Here is a 20,522-nt window from a genome sequence, read left to right on the forward strand (position 1 = left end):
CGATTGTGGTGCAGAATTTATGTCCCTAATCTAGTCATTTGGGGTGTGTTAAATTCCTATTTGCAACAAATAAAGTGGAACACTTCCCAGTCGCCATCACTGCAAGTGACAAATAAGCTTTTGTGAAAATTGGAAGTAGTCAGGATAATAATGTGGGAACATTCAGGATGTTTTATGCAAATTGTTATGACTTGTTTATCTGCATAACAGCATGGCTGAAATTGAAAATTTGATGAATTGTATTTGAATCTACAACTGTGCATTCCCCTGATGTTTAGGATTTGAAATTGTAAGTATATCTCTTACTCTGCAGGAAATTTCTCATCATCAACACTCCCTGCGAAGCCTAGATCAAGAATTCATCCAGACGAAAAATAAACTGAACCAGGAATTGCAACAAGCTAAAAAAGACTACAATGTTCTGCAGTTAGACATTGATAAAGTATGTATTTTTGGATTCAAAATTAATTGGATTCATTCCTCATTAACGGGTGTCTTTGCAATTTTTGAATTAATTGCAGATTCAGACTCTCTGGCCCATTTATGAAGTATTAAGCTTATTTGACTTCTGTATGTAGAATTATTCTTGTTACACAATAAAGCCAATGTGAACTCTCACATAACAGATAAACTTCAGACGTGAAAGACATGATGCACTAGAATGAAGAAATTTAAGCATTATTTATTTCCATTCAGATATACTATATGTATCTCTATTTAGTTTTGGACATCAGGAGATCAAAGGATAATGTTTTTTTGATTACAGTTATCAGCATGCAAACAGAAGCTGGAAAAAGAAATGGATCAAATCAGGCAGCAATTACGCCAATCAGATCAAATGCAAAAGGCAAACCAGTCAAAGGAAAATGATCTGAAGAAAAAGCTTGAAGTAAGATTTAGTAAAAAAAATTTAATGTATTTTGGAAGTTCTACTTTGTATTTTTTTGATTTTTTTAAACTCAAGTTCTCTAAGCATTAAATGTTTTTTCCTGATTGAATGGCTATTTGTATAGAGAGAGATGAAACCACATTCGATAAACAAAGAAGGCTAGATCACTGATACAATGAATCTTCTATATCATCAACAATTGCTTGCAGTTAACTAGAGTTTTTAATGTGGACAGCATCTTTCAGTGGTGCATAAGGGGGAAAATAATGAGTAAAAGCAGATTAGGAAGTACAAGGAGGCAATGGGTCATCAGTGGATTTAGGAAACTTGAAACAAGGCAGGAAGCTGTACAGGTTCAAGAAGGGAATTCTAGAGTAGCTGAGGTCAGTAGTGTGGGAAAAGAGGGCTGATGCTCGAGAGCTCGTCTGAACAGTATGTGTTTGCAAAGATATTTGTGAGTGATAGGGAGAGGGGTTGAGGTTTTAGAGGGAAAGTGTAATTCTGTGAAAGGTTCTTTTGAAAATTTGTGTAAGGGGTGGGGAGAGCCAGTTGATGTCATTTGAGGATGTAGCTAAAGGATGAACGTATGAGCCATGTACAAGTCTGTGGAAAGGGGGACAACGGAAGCTGACTAGGAAAGCATTGAAATAACCAAAAACAGAATGCTGGAAGCATACATTAGGTCAAGAAGCATCACTGGGAAGAAAAACAGTCAATTTTTCAATCAAAGACCTTTCATCAAAACTGGGGGAAAAAAGAAAAGCGTGTTTTCTCGATTTCCACCCCCCCCCCCCCCCCCCCCCCAAACACACATGCACGCACACATCCTCTGCAACTTAATATACTTGCATTTATCCAGTTCTGATGAAGAGGTCTTGACCTGAAGTATTGACTGTCTTTTTCACCCTATTGATGCTGCTTGGCCTGCTGAGTGCTTCGAGCATTTTGTTTTTGTTCTGGATTTCTAGTTTCTTTTTTTTCTCCAAATGAAATAAGTCTGCAGGTGGCAGAGGTGAAATTTAATGATGGATGGACTGACACAGAGCAGAGGTTGGTTGCATTCAGAATCTTTCAGTTTCCACTTCTATTGAAATAAGGACTACTCGAAACGATTCTATATTTTATTCAGTCTTATCTGTTCAGATTTTTTTTATTATAAATTTGATACAGAAATGAGCTTTTACAATTTTCTTCTGTCAGGATGTTCAGGAAGAAAGAAACGGTCTTAGAAGTCAGCTTCAGCAGAACTTTACACAAATTCACAAACTGGAAAATGAATTACAGAAGACCAAACAGGATTTTAACCGTGCCTGCAATTATGGGGAAGAGATGAAAAGTAAATCTTTTACCTTTAATCATTAGCTAAGTAAAACATACCAAGATCCAGAAAACCGATTAGCTTAATCTATTCCCATTCTGGTTTATTTTATGAACAACTGTTTTTAAGAATTTGCATTTTTGTAAGAGATCTCTCAAACCACTGTCCTTGGAGAACAACTGCTTTGAATCTTCACAAATCAACTGTGGGACTATGATTGTACAGGTCTGTTTAAATATTGACCAGTCTCTCCTTGCATTGTTGGATTTTGATAGGTTTCCAGGACAGTGAATTGTTTACTGTGATTCCCCACAGGGCTGACTGTCATAATTTCATGGCCAACAGCTGTATCTTCTGACATATGGAAATCTAAAATGGTAGATTTCTTTTGATGGTGGGAATAAAATTATAAATACAAATCACCAGCAGAGAAGCAGATTTTTGAAGTGTGATTTTAATTGCCCAAGTGTTACTGAAGACTCTATCCATGCCCCCCTTGCCTTTCAACATTAAAAAACAAAAATCATTCACATTTAACCAATTAATTTCAATATAGTGATGGTTTAATTAGATTAGAATTGATAAGGGTATATTCACCTGGCATTGGTAATTAAAATAATATGGGAGGAGCACAAAGTGGAAAAAAAAGTTACGTAAATTATTTCTAGTGTGTATATGCAACATTCTTGACCACTATTATGCCAACATTATGTCAATAGTGGTTTTTTTTCTAAACAAAGAAACTCCTAGAGTTCCTAATACTAAAGCATGTAATTGCCAACTTCTAGTAGAGTGCCTACAGTTCATCCTGTTATCCCTCACTGAGCTTAATGACAATGGGAGCCAAGCATTCCCCAAAAGAAGGGGGGAAAATTTGTACAGTTAATCCTTCACTTCCTGAAAGGCATGATAACAAGCAGTAATAGTGGATACTTTGGAGTTGGTCTTCAGTGCTATACTATATCAAAGAAAAAGAAATTGCTAGTTTTTTAATTAACTCTCTTTCACTATATTCTCTAATTAATAATTTATTTTTTTCCCCTAAAATGTGTTTACAAACAATGATCCAAGTTAGCCACTGACTTCAAATGTGCTCACAAAGATCTGGTCATACCTGTGTCCTGGTCTCCCCTTTTTCTGATGCTGATTCCTGTCAGACATCACTTCTCAGCAATCCCGAATAACCAATAAATGTGATGATGATATGCTGGCTGAGCAACCAATCACATTAAAGAATTCCCACAACAGAGCTTTATTGAAAAAGAACAACTTTTATTTTTCAAAAACCTTTTCACCAGAAATTTACTGAAATTTTAAAAATATCCTTCATATTTAAAAATATTTATTTGAGAAAATTATAACCCATAACTTTTTTCTTGCAAGCCTAGAGAAGTAGGCTGTAAAAAAAAAAGGGCGTAATATGCAATTTTAAAACTTAATCGGACTTCATGCCACAAATTGTAAAATTTTCAGAGTATTTTACAGTTTATTCATACCTTAAATTCTTCAATTTAACTGATTTCCCTTGATTCCCTTGATTAAGAAGGCTGTAAAATAGTACAACTCTGAGGCGAACTGAATCACTAACAGCAACTTGGGGGTTTCTATGTTAAATTGCAGGTACACAGAAATTTCAAAATTGCTCTTGGCTTCTTAGTGTGATGATGACAAAATTGGTCAATTTGCTGTCATTTCAACTAAATCTAAATGAAAGAGTTAGCTATGGGGTAGTTCTGATTATGCTATTACGTTGCTTTACAAGCTGATTCCTCAGGATGCCATAATCAATTGGGCAGGATGTTATTACTGGTCAATAATCATCCAAAATAAGGCATGTGTGAAATAAAAAAAAAAGGTATTGATAGGGTAAAAACAAAAATGCCTGTTGTTTCCGTAAAATGATTTCTAATTTATATAAGGTTAGGTTTTAATTTAACTTAAGGGGAATTTCCTTATTGACACGCAGTTTACATTACATGTATGGAGGAATTTTTCCCTCCCCACAGCTTTTTGAATGTTTAATTTACCAGTAGCGAGACGAATCTAACCTCAGTTTTTTAAAATCTATATTTAACTTGCAGAGACATTCATGTCTTATGATTTCTGTATTATGCGTTTCATCTTTCTAGATAAGAACACTGCTCAGGACTCTGAGCTAAAAAGTCTTCAACAACAACTGGATGAACAAAATAAGATGTCATGTATAGCTGTGGAAAACCTTAAACAGCAAATTTCAAAGCTGAAAATGGAGCAAGACGTTGTTCAGAAGGAAATTAAAGAAAAAGAAAGGAGCATTGAGCAGTTGAATGCCCAAATTGATAAAATGGAAAATGAGACTGAAGAACTGCAAAAAAAAGTTCAGTTAAAGGAAAAGATGTGTCAGGAACTAAAGGAGGAAAACAGTTCCCTGGCTCAGTGGAAAGCAGAAAATACCCACATTTTAGATAATTTTAAACATGAAAAAGAAGGGATGGAGAACAAAATTAAAGAATTGGAGCAGAATCTTGAATTTTCCATGAATAAAAATCGAGAGCAAGAACAGAATTTGGAGATTTATCAATGCAAGACTGAAAGACAATCTGAAACACTGAAGTTACTTGGAGATGAAAAGCAGAATTTGCAAAGACAGACTGATGATCTAAAACAAATGTTTGACAACAAAACATTAGAGTTAGAGAAAGAAAAACAAGCCTTTGAAGAATTCATGAAGAAGACAAAGCAAGATGAACACAACGTTGAAAACCTTAACTTGACCATCTCTCAACTTGAGTCACAGATAGCTGAACTGGAGAAAAGTTTGCAACAAGAAACCAACAAGGTGGTGAAACTGGAAGAGTCTCAATGTGTATTGAATGCTGAATATGAAAATATCAGTAATATGGCCAAATCAAAAGACTGCTTGATTGAGCTAAAAGAAACTGAGATTTTGAATTTAAAAGATAGCATATCACAGATCACACGTGATTTTGAAGAGCAGCTTGCCAGAACTGAAGCAGAGAAAAAACACTTAATGGAGGAGCATGAAAAGAGCATGCTTGACAAAGCTGAAGTTGAGATTGCAAAAACAGCACTAGAAAATGATATTATTGTCTTCAAGGAGCAGATAACTTCGCAAGATTCCTTGTTGAAGCTTGAAAAGCATCTTCGATCTGAGTTGCAAAATAAGTATGAAACACTATTAAAGGTGAGGGAAGAATTGGAAGAAAACATTGAGGAGGCTAGAAAGAAATGTGAGAACTTAAAAATGGAGATGGGAGAAGAAATTAGTAAACTGAAAATGCAACATGCAGTATTGCAAGCTACTGTAGATGAGAAAGAGAAATCTATTCAAAATTTTACACAAGAACTTGAGAGCAACATGAATAATTTGAAATGTTTGCAAATGACCAACAAAGATTTGGAAACGAGGTTGGAGGTTCATCTTCCATTGGAGAAGTGCATTCAGGAAAAAGAAGAATTAATTAGCTTGAAGGAAAAGGCATTAGGACAGCTTTCTGAGGAAAATGATGAATTGAAGGTTTCTATTAATAATTTAATGCAGGAAAACATGGAGCTGAACAAAAAGAATTCTAGTTTTGTTGATATGATAAAAAAAGAAGAGGAAATATGTGAAGAACTTGCAAAATATAAAGAAGAAACTGCTACTAAGGAGAATATAGTTAAAGATCTTAAAGCTCTGTGTGAAGAACTAATGGATAAACAAAGGTTGCTGGAAGGTATAGTAAAAGCCAAAGAAAATGATATTACGCAATTACTGGAAAAGGTGAATGAGAGGGAAAGTAGGGAAAAAGAACTGGTGCATGAGTATACTGTGCTAGAAGAACAAATAAAGAATCTCCAAGACAAATGTACAGCTGCAGAAGAAAACAAGAATTTCTTAGAAGAGCAATTATGTGAGACAGCAAATGCATTATTGATGAAAAGTGCAGAAATAGAGGAGTTGGAAAGAAAATGCACAGAGGATTCTGTTGAATATAATGTCAAAATTGTAAGGTATGAGGAAAAAGTTAAAGCATTAGTTGAAGAAATAGGAGACCTGCAGGCACAGCTGGAGAAAACAAAAGAAATCGAGCACTTACAGAAAGAACTTGCGGAGTCCAGTGCAAGGCAAAACAAAATACTGGAGGATTACAGTCAATTACTTCAGGACAAAGAACAATTGACTCATCTGATACGAACTCAAGCTGAAAAAGAAAATGTTTTTGCAGCAAAAGTAGAAAAACTTGAAAATGATTTGGTAATAGTAGAATCTGAAAATATCAAAAATAGTAAGCTAATTGCAGAGAAAAATAGAATTTCAGATCAATCAAGAGATACAATTATAACTAAGGAAAATGAACTTCAGAGGCTTCAAGCACAACTTCAGCTTCTTCAGATGGACCTTGAAGATAAAGAGGCTTCGTCAGAGTCGTGCATATGTCAACTAAAACAACTGCAGGCTGACGCTAGCATTATGGAGAGCAAGTTCCAGCATAGTGAGGAAAATAGGGTTCTCCTGGAGAAAAAAGTGAGTACAATGCAGGGAGAGATGGAAGCTATGCATTTGAGAATTAGTGAAAGCAGGAACAATGAAGAATCTTTGCTGGGAGAAATATCTCGGCAGAAGCAAACTATTGAACAACTGAAAAGCGAGTTTGAAAAACAAGAAAAGGATTTTCATTCTTTGGAAAGTCAGCTTAATGAAAGCCAGGCCAAAGAGAAGCAATATCACCAAAAAGAAAAGGAGATTTTAGAGCTTCAGGAAAAACTGTGCAAATCTGAAACCCACATAATTGAGTTAACGAGTCAAAAGAGTAATGTGGAATTTCAACTGGATTCTTTACAGGAGTTAAATGCACAAATGCAATCTACTTTGAACAATGTCAAGAACACATTGCAACAAAGTGAGGAGCAAAGAATTTGTGTGCAACAGGACTTGAGTAAGGTGGAGTCTGAGCTGCGACAGAGTGAGGAGCAAAGAGTTCGTTTGCAACAGGACTTCAGTAAGATGCAGTCTGAGCTGCAGCAGAGTGAGGAGCAAAGAGTTCTTTTGCAACAGGATTTGAGTAAGATGCAGTCTGAGATATCAGCTAAGAATGTGCATTTTACTGAATATTCACCACAGAAGTTAATAAATGGACGCAAGACCAGTATACAATATGAAAATGAGGATATGACAGCGGAAAAGTATACTGTGCTGTTGGATAAAGTGAATTTAATCAAACAGAATACTAATACAGATGCTTCAGAATACACTAAGTTAAATGAAATCATGATTATGTCCCAAGAAACAAGGCATCAAAACATACCAGAAGAGGAGATGGCTTGCAGTGTTGATGAGAATGATTCATCATGCAGAAACAAAAACATTTTAAACAGAATTGAGAAGCTTGGTGAATCTGTGGAAGAAGTGAAGGCAGAGTTGTCCTTGTTACAGAGTAACTTGATTGAAACTCAAGCTGCCTTATCTAGTACAAAGATAGAAAAAGAAACACTCCAAGCTCAGTTGAGAATGCTTGAATCTTCATTAGAAAGTGCTCACCTTCATGTAACTGAACAGAAAGAGCACTTGCAGGAGCTAGAGAAGATGATTCAGGAAAAAGATAATGAACTAATTTTACTCCATCAGCGGCTAAGGGAGAAATCAGCCAACTTGATTATAAATGATCAAACTGCTTCTGATGAAGACACAGCCTTGAAGATGAGAAGTTTGGAAGTAGAAATTTGTTCTGAGTCTTCCGAGCAGTCTATCACACTGCTCCAGGAACAATTACAGAAGCAGCAAGCTGATGCAGATGCAGAAATTCAAGAATTGCAACATATTATAACTGTAACAAATCAAGCACTTGAATCTCTAAAGCAACAACATTCGTCTGAAATAGATGCATGGCAGTTGAAGTTATCCAATCTAACAACAGAGATGGAAAACAAATTGGCTGCACAGAAACAACAGACAGAATTGCTATCTGCTGAGTTAGAAGGTGCAAGGATCCAGCTCCAGTCTCTAGACCTCAGTTCCCAATCATTGCTGAATGCTAGCTGCATTTCAGAAGAGAATACTCCACAAAAGGTGAATAATACTATAAAAGAATATTGTAATTACTAACTCACAAAATGTGCATCATATGTTCAAAGGAGGATTATAAATAATATTTTTGTGAGCCTATTATAGTAAGTACATGCAGTAAGATAAACATTTTTCTTCAGTTATGGGTGGAAGCGGGGCATTACATTTGTGTCTGGTTCTTAATTCAGCTTTGGGAACAAAGCATTTCTTTCCTGGAGTGATTATCAAATGATAGACACAGCAATTAGGCTTTTGAATCTTTTGCTCCCAAGCTACCCCCTTAACTCCCAAGGCCTATTGCAGTGCCCCATCTGTTGTCCTGTCTGACATTACTGAGAGAGAATTTGAGCCCATGGTCTTTCTAATTTTGGCAATCTGTCCATCCACTAAACAGTGAGGAAGGCTGAAACTATTTAATACATCTTGTGTTTTATTTATGGGATGTTGTGGAATAATAGCAGGAATCTGACAATACAAAAATAAGTGGTTTAGCAAATTCGGAGGAGAACACAAAGAACCTGCAAGGGGATAGACATTACATGAAAGACCAAGAAATTGGTAGATGAGGAAAAATGTGGGGAAATGGGATATTATCTGGTTTGGAATGAAGAATGAAAAAGCAAATTGTTAAAATGGCGTGAGACTACAAAATGTTGTGGTGTAAAGGGATCTGAGGTTCCTAGTACATGAAGCACAAAGTGCCGGCATGCAAGTACAAGTAATTAGCAAATACAAAGAGGGAAGTTTTGATGCAACTTGCAGTGTGCTATAGTGGACCACACTTGGAGTACTGTGTGCTGTTTTGGTCTCCATACCTAAGGAAGGATGTGTTCACATTGGAAGTAGAGCAGGAAAGGTGATTCCTGATATAAAGGGATTGACATCTGGAGAAATGTTTGATCGCTTGGGCCTAACACAGCAGAGAATGAGTGGTGATCCTACAGAAATCTATAAGATCCTGTAAGGGATTGCCAGGTGGATGCTGAGAGCATGTTTCCCAAGTGGGGTTATTTAGAACTTGGGAGTCAGGATTTCAGAATATGGGTCACCTATTTCAGACAGATGAGGAACTTCTTAGATAGCCATGTTTCTTGGAAGTCTCCATCCCAGAGAGCTTTGGAGGCAGGGTAATTGAATATATTCAAGGTGGAGACCGACAGACATTTCAAACAACAGTGGAGTCAAGTAGTAAGGGGGAGAGTGGATATGTGTTGTTGAGGCCAAAATTGAATTAGCCACATTCTTGTTGAGTGGCGCACAGGCTCAAGAAGTTAATTGGCATACTGTTACTCATATTTCTAATGTTCTGGTAGGTAAAAAACAGAACTGGAGAACTTACTTTTGTGCATGAATGATAACTTTTTCTTCAATGAGCTCTACTGTTAAAAGCATCACTAGTATGAATGCATCAAGAAAGAAAGATCTGACTTGTATTTATTGACACTTCACATTTAAGGTGCAACACAAAGTCTTTTTTTAAACTGAGTAGAAACCCCATTCGAGGATTTAAGAAATAGCAAAATGACCTAGAATATTGTTTGTGCTTTTATTACTTGCATTGCCATTTATTATGGTGTGCAAAGACCAAATTTTGTTAGATGTAAACAGCCAATAATGTACATATGGTCTGAAGAGATTGATATTTTCTAATTGCAATTACTTGTGTTTTTCAGCTGATGAATACCAGTTCAGAAAAACAAAATGCAAGGAATATAGTTGCAGATAAATTGGAAATTGTTAACGTTCTAACTATGACCCCCAACAGTGAAGTACAAAGTCAAGAAAAGACTGCTTTACAGCTTGGCCCCTTAGGAGAAAAGCATGTGTTGTCCTGTGACTGTACCAAATCTTTTGATGATGCTGGGAACCCAAGCACGGATACTGATGAATTGATTGAGGATGCCAAACACCCGGGCATTGTTGAACAGATACATCTAGATGAAGAGAAATTTAGTGACCCAGTGAACCTATCTCACAAGGCGCCAATTAACTCTCAAGTACAATTGGGACAGGAAAAGAAGCAAATTACTGAAGTATTACTTGGTGAAATGGAGGATTTGCATTCTGATCATCAAAAGAGTTGTTTTTCAATGCTGCTGCTGACTTAGAAAGGAAAGTGCTGATTCTTGAGGAGGAGAAACCATCGTTTATCTAATGAACTGAAGTCCTCTACTCTTGAAAATCAGAACCTTTCTGACAAAGCAAAAAATCTGGAAGAAGACCTCAGTGAAGTGAAAACACAGTTGCAGATGGATAAAGGTAAAATTTTTGAAATGGCCAAGATCTTGGAGCATCTAGAGATGGATAAAAGGGACAAGGATGAACAGTTCCTTGAACTTGAAATGGAACTGAAACGAACAAAGTCAAATAAAGCTAATTTAGAAAATCATATCCTGGAAGTGGAAGTTGACCTGGACAAACTTCAGACCAAGAAGCAAACTTTGGAAAAGGAACTTGAATCGGCTCAACAAGCTATTAATGTGCAGACAGAAAAGCTGACTGAGCTTGAAGCAAAAAGTAACAAGTTTACTCAGGATCTTCACGCGTTAGCTGAAACAAATGATAAACTAGAGCAAACCAATAAAAGTTTGAAGACCAAGGTGCAGGAATTTGAAGCAGAGAAAATCTACAGTGCTAACATGAATGGGTTGCTTGAAGGTGAAATAAGGAAACTCACCAACCAGCTACAAACTGTTGCAGAACATATGGAGCAGGCTTCAAAGGAAAAGGAAGACTTGATCCAACAACTCCAATATTTGGAAAATAATGCTAAGTTGGATACAGAAAGAAAGGAGGAATTCCAAAAGCAATTGAATCAGTTGAAGGAAGAAAACATATCCATGTGTGAGCAGACTGAGGATTTGCAAAACAAGATTAGTGTAATAGAACTTGAAAAATCAAAACTACTCCAGTCTTTGGAATCCTCTTTGCTGGAAAAAGGTGAAGTTGCAGCAAGGCTGAACTCCACCAAGACAGAGGTAGCGGAAATGCGGCATGCTATTGAGAAGCTTAAAGTACGCATTGAGGCAGATCAGAAGAAAAGCCAGGACATGGCTGCAAAACTCAAAGCAAGTGATCGAAAAGCAGACTCTCTTCAAGATAAGATTGAGGCTCTTGAAAGGGAGCTTCAGGCCTCGGAGGAAAATACAGAGGACTTAGTAATGCAAGCTGAAACTGCAAAGGAACAGGTTGAAGTATTGGAGGAAGAGAAAAAAACTATTACTGAGAAACTGGAGTTATTGGTTGTAAAGCTCAATACCTTGTCCTCTGAGAAACAAGATCTAGAAAAGCAACTACGACAAAATCAAGAGAAGTTAGAAGATAATTGTTCAAATTTGTTAAGAAACTCAGAAGCAGCCGAAAACGAAAGACTCAAAATGGCAGAAGCTTATGAGGGTTCTATTAATGAACTACAGACTCAAATTAGCAATTTAAATGAAAAGATGAAAAATTGCCAAGAGGAATTGGAAGTACTTAGAGAAAATGAGAAAAATTACCTCAGTCAAAATTCATGTTTGGAATGTGAAAAGATCCAACTATCCAATCAACTTCAGGAAGCTGCTGGCTTAAGTGTGGGTCTTCAGTCGGCAAATGCAGTGCTAAATAAAGATCTTCAAGCTGTTCAGCAGAAGTTAGATGAGCACCTAGAAGAGAAGGAGAAGCTTCAGCAACAAATCATGGATCTGGAGACATTGAAGCAAAAGAACTCAACAGATTTGTGTAATTTACAGACTGAGATGGAAAACTTGAAGAAAGAAAACCAGAACCTGCAGAGGGCAGCAGCTGAATTTCAGCAGGCTGCACATGATCTGTCAGTTAAGCATAACGCAATGCTAATCACTAAGGAAACTTCTGAGAAGCAACTAAAGAAAGAATTACAGGTTGCTCAGTTAAAGGCTTCTGCACTTCTTGATCAGGTATAACTTCACCAAGACTATTTCATTCTTCCTGTTTTAGGCAATTGATCTGTTGAGCAAAATTTAATACTCCTAACCAAATTCACTTTAAAAATATTTAAAAGGAATAAGGTTTATGTTTGTCTTAATTATAGTTTAAAATAATATCTTTCTGTCTTTCCTATTTCTTGTAATTGAGTTTTTGAATGGCAGGTGATTTGGCTTCCTGTTGGTTTACCTAATCCTTTCTCCTTTAAACCGTTCCCAGCCTTTCATTCTGAGTTTGGCAATTTAAAAAAAAGAATATTGGGTATCTTTTAATATTAAGTTTCATTTGTTGAATCCTAGTAAAGATATTACGGTAGAATGAAAACACAAATTATTTCTTGTGTTTTCTTTTTGACTAATTCTTATTTTACGAAATTGTTGAAGACGTGGGATCATTTGTTGTTCAGATGCCACATTTGGGAATTGGTTAACTATTCTGTAGTTACAATTTTTTTGATTAAAATGATTTGTGTGGTCATGTTAATTACCCATTAACTGAACAAATGCTGTTTTGAACTTTGCTACAATATCAATAACTAGCAATTACATAATAATATTACTTTGGGGAAATTACCATTGTCCTCAGAAGTATAAAGAAAATCAATGCTTTAGAGTGATGGATGCAACAGAGCATTCATAATTTCCTTCCTTAATATTTTCAGCACAGTTCATAATACTGAGCCTTGGATTTTTAAATTTAGTTGACAAAATGAATCTATTTACTCTCGTATAAATATAGTAAGATATGTACTGTCAATCTTCCTTTAAAGCTAGATACCAGAGGGAATTCCTCTTAACTTTGCTGCTTGTTTATCTCATAGCTTTTTCTAAATGCCCTGGATGAGATTAAGAAATTATCTCTACAGGCATGCTAGTTTTTAAATAGGAGCAGAAATGTGTTGTATTACATCATAAATCGACTATAAATACATATCTGGGCTCTTTTCCATTTCAGTTTAATAATTCACCACAAATATTCTCTTTAGGTAAATGAACTGACTGAGAATAACAATAAACTGCAGAGTGATTTGTCCTTCGCCAATGAAAAGATTCTGAAAATACAAGAAGACTTTGATATGGAAAAGAATTTAATTTCCGCACAACTTGAAGAGTTCAGAAGTCAGACAGAAAGCTTTAAGGTCCAGTATAAGAAAATTTCAACAACTGAACATTCTATAAACTTTAACTGTATTATTGCACCTACAAAAAATGTGAACAGTCCTGATATTTTACTGCATCCACTTTAAAAATGCACATAAACCTCTAAACATGGGGGAAAAAATCAAAGTGAAATAAATATACTATTTATAACTGGAAGAGATGGTCGTTGATTTAGACAGTTCAAAAGTAATACTTTTTATAGTAATTAGCAAAGTCATATTTTTCAATAATATGAAATAAATTATCCTGAAAAGAAGAAAACCAACATTGCTATCTTTGCTACAATGATGGCATGCGATAAAAACATTAATTAAAATAGTGAATATGATAATGGAAACTATACAAGCGATCATTATTGAAAATAATATTCAGAAATATTATTCTGAAAATTGATTTCATATTCTAGTTGCAGCTAGAATTCTCTCAATCAGAAAAATACAAGTTGGAAAAAGGACCTTGGATACTTCCAGAATGAATTGCAAGTCACTGATACTTTGAAAAAAACAAGTAGAAGATTATAAACAGAGCATAAGTTGTATCCAAAGAGATCACCAAGCTGTGCTTAAAGATGTACGGGAGAAGGTAAGTTATTTCACCAGATCAGAGACCACTACAGCTGGACCAATAAACAAACTGATAGATTTGCTTATAACAATGGAAATTCTATAGGATGTAGGAAATACCCATTATTCTAGGTCCCATTATTTTTAGTGCATGAGGATGAATAATTTTCAGACTGAATTTGCTTTTATTTAGATAAACATGAAAACCATTCTGCATTACCAACGTTCTCAAAACTGGAATGTGTTATATAATTGGTTCAAAATATAGTTATGTATAAGATGAGCTGAAGAATGATCTAACTCTCTCCTACCCAAACAATAAATTCAACATCGCAAAAGCCTTTTGATTCTGTCTTTCATGAATGCACTTAGAGAATAGGGTGCTCTCTGTGGTTCAATGGTGCACTATTATCTGAGCCACAATTACAATTTGTACATTTTGTTGGCTTGAAATTTGCTGACCAGTTTTTTTTAAAATTAAGTGCTGATTTATTATAAATTCTGCTATTGTTTTGCTTTATCAAACATCACTTGTTTTATGACAAGGCCTTTGTACATATTTACCAAAATCTAATTTGGTAAGAATTTCCCATCATTGCAAATACTGCATTTATTTTGTTAGCACGAAGCCGAGTTGCAGACGTACCAAGAGAAAATAGTTGGAATGAAACAACAGCTTACTGCAAAAGAGGTAGAAATCGACAATCTAAAGAGTGCTAAAGAAGCAGCAAATACTGCCATAAAAGATGACAACTGCAAGGTAAAATTTGGCGAAAATGTTTTTTCTGACTATTCCCATACGTAACACCTTTCTTACCACAACTTAACTACTGTTTGGACATGTCATATGGGCAGTATATTTTATGTTGCACTGAGGGGTGTGCTGGTACTGTGCAGAGATTCCTCTATGGTAACATGTTCAATGGCCACCACTGAACTGGGAGGGACTGTTCAGCTGATCAAAGATGGGGAGAAAGCAGCTTCTATCACATCAGTAGATAGTGATGAGAAGAGTTAGGCCTATAAATGGCAAATGGAATTCAATCTGAAATATTGTGATTTATTGAATTAATAGAAGACAAACAAGGCAAGGGAATACACAATAAATGGTAAGATGCTAAGTTGGATAGAGAATCGGGGATTCAAGAGTGCATGCCTACAAGTCACTGATGGTGGAAAAGTTTATTAAGAAGGAATATGGGATATTGCCTTTATTGGCTAAGTCATGGGATATAAAAGCTGAAGGGTTATACTAGCACTGTACAAGTTTGTTTTGGCCATGGCTATAGTACCTTGTACAGTTCTGGTCACCACACTACAGGAAAATTGTGATTTGTGCGAGAGAGGATGCAGAAGAAATTTATAAGGTTGTTGCCAGGGCTGGAGATTATAGTTAACAGGGAGACTGTCCAGGTGAAGAGAAGAAATAGCAGTAGGAGTAGACCATCTGGCCCTGCTAGCCTGCTCCACTGTTTATAGAGTCAGAAAGTTGTACAGCACAGAAATGGGTCATTAAGCCCTTTAAGAATTTTGTAAGTTTCAATTAGATCTTTTCTCATTCTAAACTCTGAAGAATGCAGTCCTTATCTACTCCATCTCTCCTCATTTGGTAAATTAGCCATCTCAGGAAGCAATCTAGTGAATCTTCGCTGCAATCCTTCTATGGCAAGTACATCCTTGGGTAGGAGATTGAAAACTGTACACAGTACTTCCTGTGCAGTCTGACCAATTACAATAAGACTTCCTTATTCCTGCATTCAAATCCTCCAGTAATTAAGGACTAACATACTAATGCCTTCTTATTTACTTGTGCCCCAGCATGTTGGCCTTCAATGATATGTACAAGCACAACCAAGATCTCTTCAAATATCAACATTACCCAGTCTTTCACCAGTTAACAAATATTCTACTTTTCTAGTATAGGCTAAGGCTGTTTGCTTCGGAATAAAGGAGATGGAACAATTATTTAATTAAGGTATATAAAATGTATGGGAGGCCTAAACATGATCAATAGATGGACCAGTCTCCCTAAGCAGTAAAGTGTCGGTTGATTGATAGAAGGATTAGGGGGTTAAGAAAAAAAAACATTTAATTCCAGTGTTGATATAGAAAACCACTACCTAAAATTGGTGTTCGATGCTGTAAAGCTCAGCACACTTAAAGCACCTGGATAACCAGTTGAACAGTCATAATCTACAGACTAATGGACTAAGATGTGGAAACTAGGATTATCCCAAATTCAGTTTGACCAGTATGGACATAATGGGCTGAAAGGCTACGTTCTGTGCCATAACTTCCTATGATTCTGTGAATGTACAAATCTATGTGCAGCCTTATCTTGGTCTACTTCAGTAGTTTCCTCCAGGCATTAGTTTCCACTTGTGCTATTTGGTCTTTCACCTTTTGGGCTTCTTTGCTCTCTCATCAGCAGGTGTCTTAATTCTGCTCTATGGAGCTCAGTCCAAACTAGTTGCTCCCCAGTTTTACAAAGCTTCTCCTGATTCACCTGTGTGAAGCATCTTTAGACATTGACTGTTGAATTTGCTCTGTAAACACACATTCTACAATCACAATACAGTATCTTACTCTGAAAAACAAGAAGATGCTGGAGGAACTCAGCAGGTCAGGCAGCATCCGTGGAGAAAAACAGTCAATGTTTTGGGTCAGAACCCTTCAGAAAATGGAAGCACAATATATAGGGGGGAAAGCAGAGCAGTGATAGGTGGACAGAAGAGGGGAGGCGGGGTGGGCACAAGGTGAGGAACATTTGATGGCTCTTGGGCTGTACTCCTTGGAGTTCAGAAGAATGAGGGGGGGACCTCATAGAAACATTTGAATGTTAAAAGGCCTGGACAGTAGATGTGGCAAAGTTGTTTCCCATGTAGGGGAGTCTAGTACAAGAGGGCACGACTTCAGGATTAAAGGGCACCCATTCAGAACAGAGATGCGGAGAAATTTGTTTAGCCAGAGTGGTGAATCTGTGGAATTTGTTGCCACGGGTGGCTGTGGAGGCAAAGTCATTGGGTGTATTTAAGGCAGAGATTGATCGGTATCTGAGTAGCCAGGGCATCAAGGTTATGGTGAGAAGGCGGGGGAGTGGGGCTAAATGGGAGAATGGATGAGCTCATGATAGAATGGCAGAGCAGACTCAATGGGCCGAATGGCTGACTTCTTTGTCTTATGGTCTAAGGTGGTGATGGGTAGATACAGGTAAGAGATGGTGATAGGCAGATGCAGGGGAGGAGGAGAGAGCAGATCCACCTCCGCCACACCTGCTCCCATGATGAAGCTTTCCACTGCAGGACATCTGAGCTGTCCAACTTCTTTACTAACCATGGCTTCCCCCTACTGTGGTCGAGAGAGCTCACACCCACATCTCTGCCATTTCTCGCACCTCTGCTCTCACCCCACCGCTCCCAGACCCAACAGGGATAGGGTCCCCTTGTCCTCATATTTCATTCCACCAGCCTACATATCCAAATGCTTTTCTGCTACTTCCGCCATCTCAACGGGACCCCATCGCCAAACGTATCTCCCCCTCCCCACCCCTTTCAGCCTTTCGCAAGGACCGCTCTCTGTACGACTCCCTAGTTCACTCCTCCCTCCCCACCCATCCAACTCTCACCCCTGGGGACTTTTCCACTGCACCCGCCATAGGTGTAACACCTGTCCCTATACCACCTCTATCCAGGGACCCAAACAGTCCTTTTCAGGTGAGGCAGAGATTTATGTGCACCTCCCCTTGCTATCATCTACTGCATTCAGTGCTCTGAGTGGTGGCCTCCTCTACATTGGTGAGACCAAATGCAGGCTAGGTGACCATTTTGTAGAACACCTGCGCTCTGTCTGTAAGCGCAATCTGCATCTCTCCGTTGCCAGTCACTTCAATTTCCCCTCCCCCTCCATTACTGATGTGTCAGTCCTCTGCCTCCTCCATCTGCCAGGAGAAGTCCAAACGCAAACTGGAGGAACAACACCTCATTTTCCGTCTTGGGACCTTACAGCCTAATGGGATGAGCATCGAATTCTCCCACTTTAAGTAAACCAACCGCCAACCCCCCACCCCCTCCACCTTTTCTTCCCTTTCCTAGCCTATCTCTCTTTTCTCTCCTCACCATTTTTTCTTCCTCTCCTCCCTTCCTCCCACACCCCATACCTTTGGCCCATACCCAGTGGATCTGCTCTCCCCCTCCTCCCCCACATTGGCCTACTCACTATCTCTAACCTGCATCTACGTATCACCATCTTGTGCCCACATCTTTTGTCCACCTATCATTACTCTGTTTTCTTCCCCCTCTATATGGGTTTCCCCTTTTCTCTTCAGTTCTGAAGAAGGTCCTGACCCGAACGTTGACTGTCTGTTTTTCTCTACTGATGCTGCCGGGCCTGCTGAATTCCTCTAGCATCTTGTTTTTTTTCATCTAGATTCCAGCGCCTGCAGGTCCTTTGTTTTTCTGTGTAATCTTACTCTTTTTGGTTTTGCACTGTAGGTACAAGGAATGTTAAATACATTGTGCACAGGTTTCTTTCCTAATGATAAATACATTGTTTAATTAGTTTGTACTCGATATATTATAACTATTTCCTAATAGGTAATTTGTAAGAATGTTAGTTTTTATATGCAAATAAGACATTTGAAAATTACTTCAGTCCTATTAATTTAATGACAATGTTTGATTGAAGACTGTGAGACTTTTTTCATTCCCTCCCACTTTTTCCATCTGGCTTCTAGCAATCGATCTGACCTCTTTGAAAGAAATCTTTCAGGGGTCAGATTTCTCTGGGTCTTGTTCTGAGAGCATGTGAACTCTAACTGCCTAACCTGCATTGAATTCTAAGTAGGGCACACATTTCAGAAAAAACTTATGTGATGCAGAATGATCATGCCACATATGTGGGTATCATTCTCGCAAACTTTGAGGTCTGGTATGGAACTTTCTAAAGTGAGTTATTAAAATTGTTTAAATAGTGGATAGATATGTTTTGAAAAATGTAAGTTTCTCAAACTAATATTAAAGGGTGTTTACCAATGGCAATTTTCTTAGGTGGAGGAATTGCAAAAATCAGTTGCCAAGCTGAAAAGAGACAAGGATTGTGCTCAGAGTAAACTGCTGCTCTGGATGAAAAGCTGTAAACAGCTGGAGCATGAGAAGGAATCACTGAAGAAACACATTCAACACAAGAAGAACTGCTCACAAAGCTCCAGAATAGCCAGAAAACCAGGTAAAGGGAGAGAAGATGAATCCTGTATTTGAATTTGCAAGGAAAAATAATTAGTTCAAAACGTCTATACCCTTAAAGTGATGCATTCACTGCTCCTAACTTTTAATTGTTTTTCTCTTGGCATTTTAAATCATTTGCTTTGCCATTCATATTCTTGAAAAGTTCTATTAGTTCACTTTGAACTTGCATTGATATTGAGCATTTTACCAGGACTAACCTTTGTTGGTTGGTTTTTGACATATCAAAAGTTACACTGCTGCAGATTCAAAGACTTTTCTGAAATTTGCACATGAAGAACACAGTTTCTGATGTATGCTATATGTTCATGTGATTCTCAAAGGTTTGATAAAACTGCATTGTATGTTTCTTCATTGGTCTTTCCACAAATGACCTTACAGGTCATATTAGTACTTTTACCTGAGTGTTAAAGGGTGCAAAATAAATTAGCACTGATGTACTCAACACAGCTAATGCCAAAGACAATTTGAAAGCTCTTCCATTACAGGAAAAAATACATTGGAGGAGCAGTGGGGCTGATTTGAAATGAAAATAAAGTTCCAGTAATGAACATAGAACACTAGGTTGAGGTACAGCTGAATATTTCACATCACTGTTTACCAAGGAAGAGAATTTTGTCAAAATTATGGTAAATAATGAAGTAGGTAGGAAATCATAGGATCAAGGTAGTTAAAAAGGACATGACAGAATGGCTGAAGTGCAAAATTTATCTGATCTGATGGGAAGGTCAGAATTGTAATTCAAGGCACAATTCTCCAGGCCTCCTTTTATCAAGGGACAGGACAGCAACTAGCACTTCCATTATCAACAGTGGGGAATACGGTAGATGTGACAATTACAGTTAGTTTAACATTGGCGGTGGGGAAACCCGTAGAAACAATAGTGGGCCATAGTGGTAAAAAAGATAGAGTGTGGCTAAGGTTTCAGTAAACCTAATTTGACTAAATTGATTGAGCTTTCAGATGAGGCAGTAGAGAGGGTGGGTGAGAGAGGTGCAGTTCATGTTGTATACGTGGATTTACAAAAAGAAAGTATGTTTTGCTCCATTGGCAATATTGAAAATCACGGAATATGGTTAAACAGTGGTAAGTTAGTTTAAACTATAGTTATTTCAAAGATCTATTGTAAATTCAATAGGCTGATTGATTAACGACATGAAATATATATTTTTTTCAGCACAAAAATTGCAGTGTGCTTTTTCAGCATCCATTTTTTAAATAAGTTATAGCTGTTCAGGTCGTTTCGCTTCCTATCTTTTATATTTGATTTATGTATCCTTGTCCTTTACAATTCTTAAAGCTAAGTTTCTAAATATATTTATTTGTTCACTATCATAAATAGAACTCGTTATTCAGCGTAG

The 20,522-nt window shown here is 37.3% G+C and overlaps 2 protein-coding genes across 8 annotated transcripts in view; both read left to right on the forward strand.

The window, feature by feature from the left end:
• Positions 1-10,496, forward strand: part of LOC127568467 (centromere protein F-like) — a 37,830-nt gene extending 27,334 nt beyond the window's left edge. For all 7 annotated transcript variants that reach the window (XM_052012242.1, XM_052012244.1, XM_052012240.1 and 4 more), the window contains 5 exons: positions 314-442; positions 767-889; positions 2,090-2,225; positions 4,337-8,256; positions 9,927-10,496. In XM_052012242.1, the coding sequence (XP_051868202.1) occupies positions 314-442; positions 767-889; positions 2,090-2,225; positions 4,337-8,256; positions 9,927-10,361 (4,743 nt within the window). In that variant the 3' untranslated portion in view covers positions 10,362-10,496. The remainder of the gene's footprint in view (positions 1-313; positions 443-766; positions 890-2,089; positions 2,226-4,336; positions 8,257-9,926) is intronic.
• Positions 10,371-19,133, forward strand: LOC127568468 (centromere protein F-like). Its single transcript, XM_052012248.1, has 5 exons — positions 10,371-12,170; positions 13,184-13,336; positions 13,765-13,940; positions 14,544-14,681; positions 18,967-19,133. Exons 1-3 carry the CDS (start codon positions 10,503-10,505, stop codon positions 13,831-13,833), a joined length of 1,890 nt encoding a protein of 629 aa, XP_051868208.1. The 5' UTR covers positions 10,371-10,502; the 3' UTR covers positions 13,834-13,940; positions 14,544-14,681; positions 18,967-19,133.
• The last annotated feature ends 1,389 nt before the right edge of the window (positions 19,134-20,522 follow it).

The sequence above is a fragment of the Pristis pectinata genome, chromosome 3 (assembly GCF_009764475.1).
Source record: "Pristis pectinata isolate sPriPec2 chromosome 3, sPriPec2.1.pri, whole genome shotgun sequence".
NCBI classification, from domain to species: Eukaryota; Metazoa; Chordata; class Chondrichthyes; order Rhinopristiformes; family Pristidae; genus Pristis; species Pristis pectinata.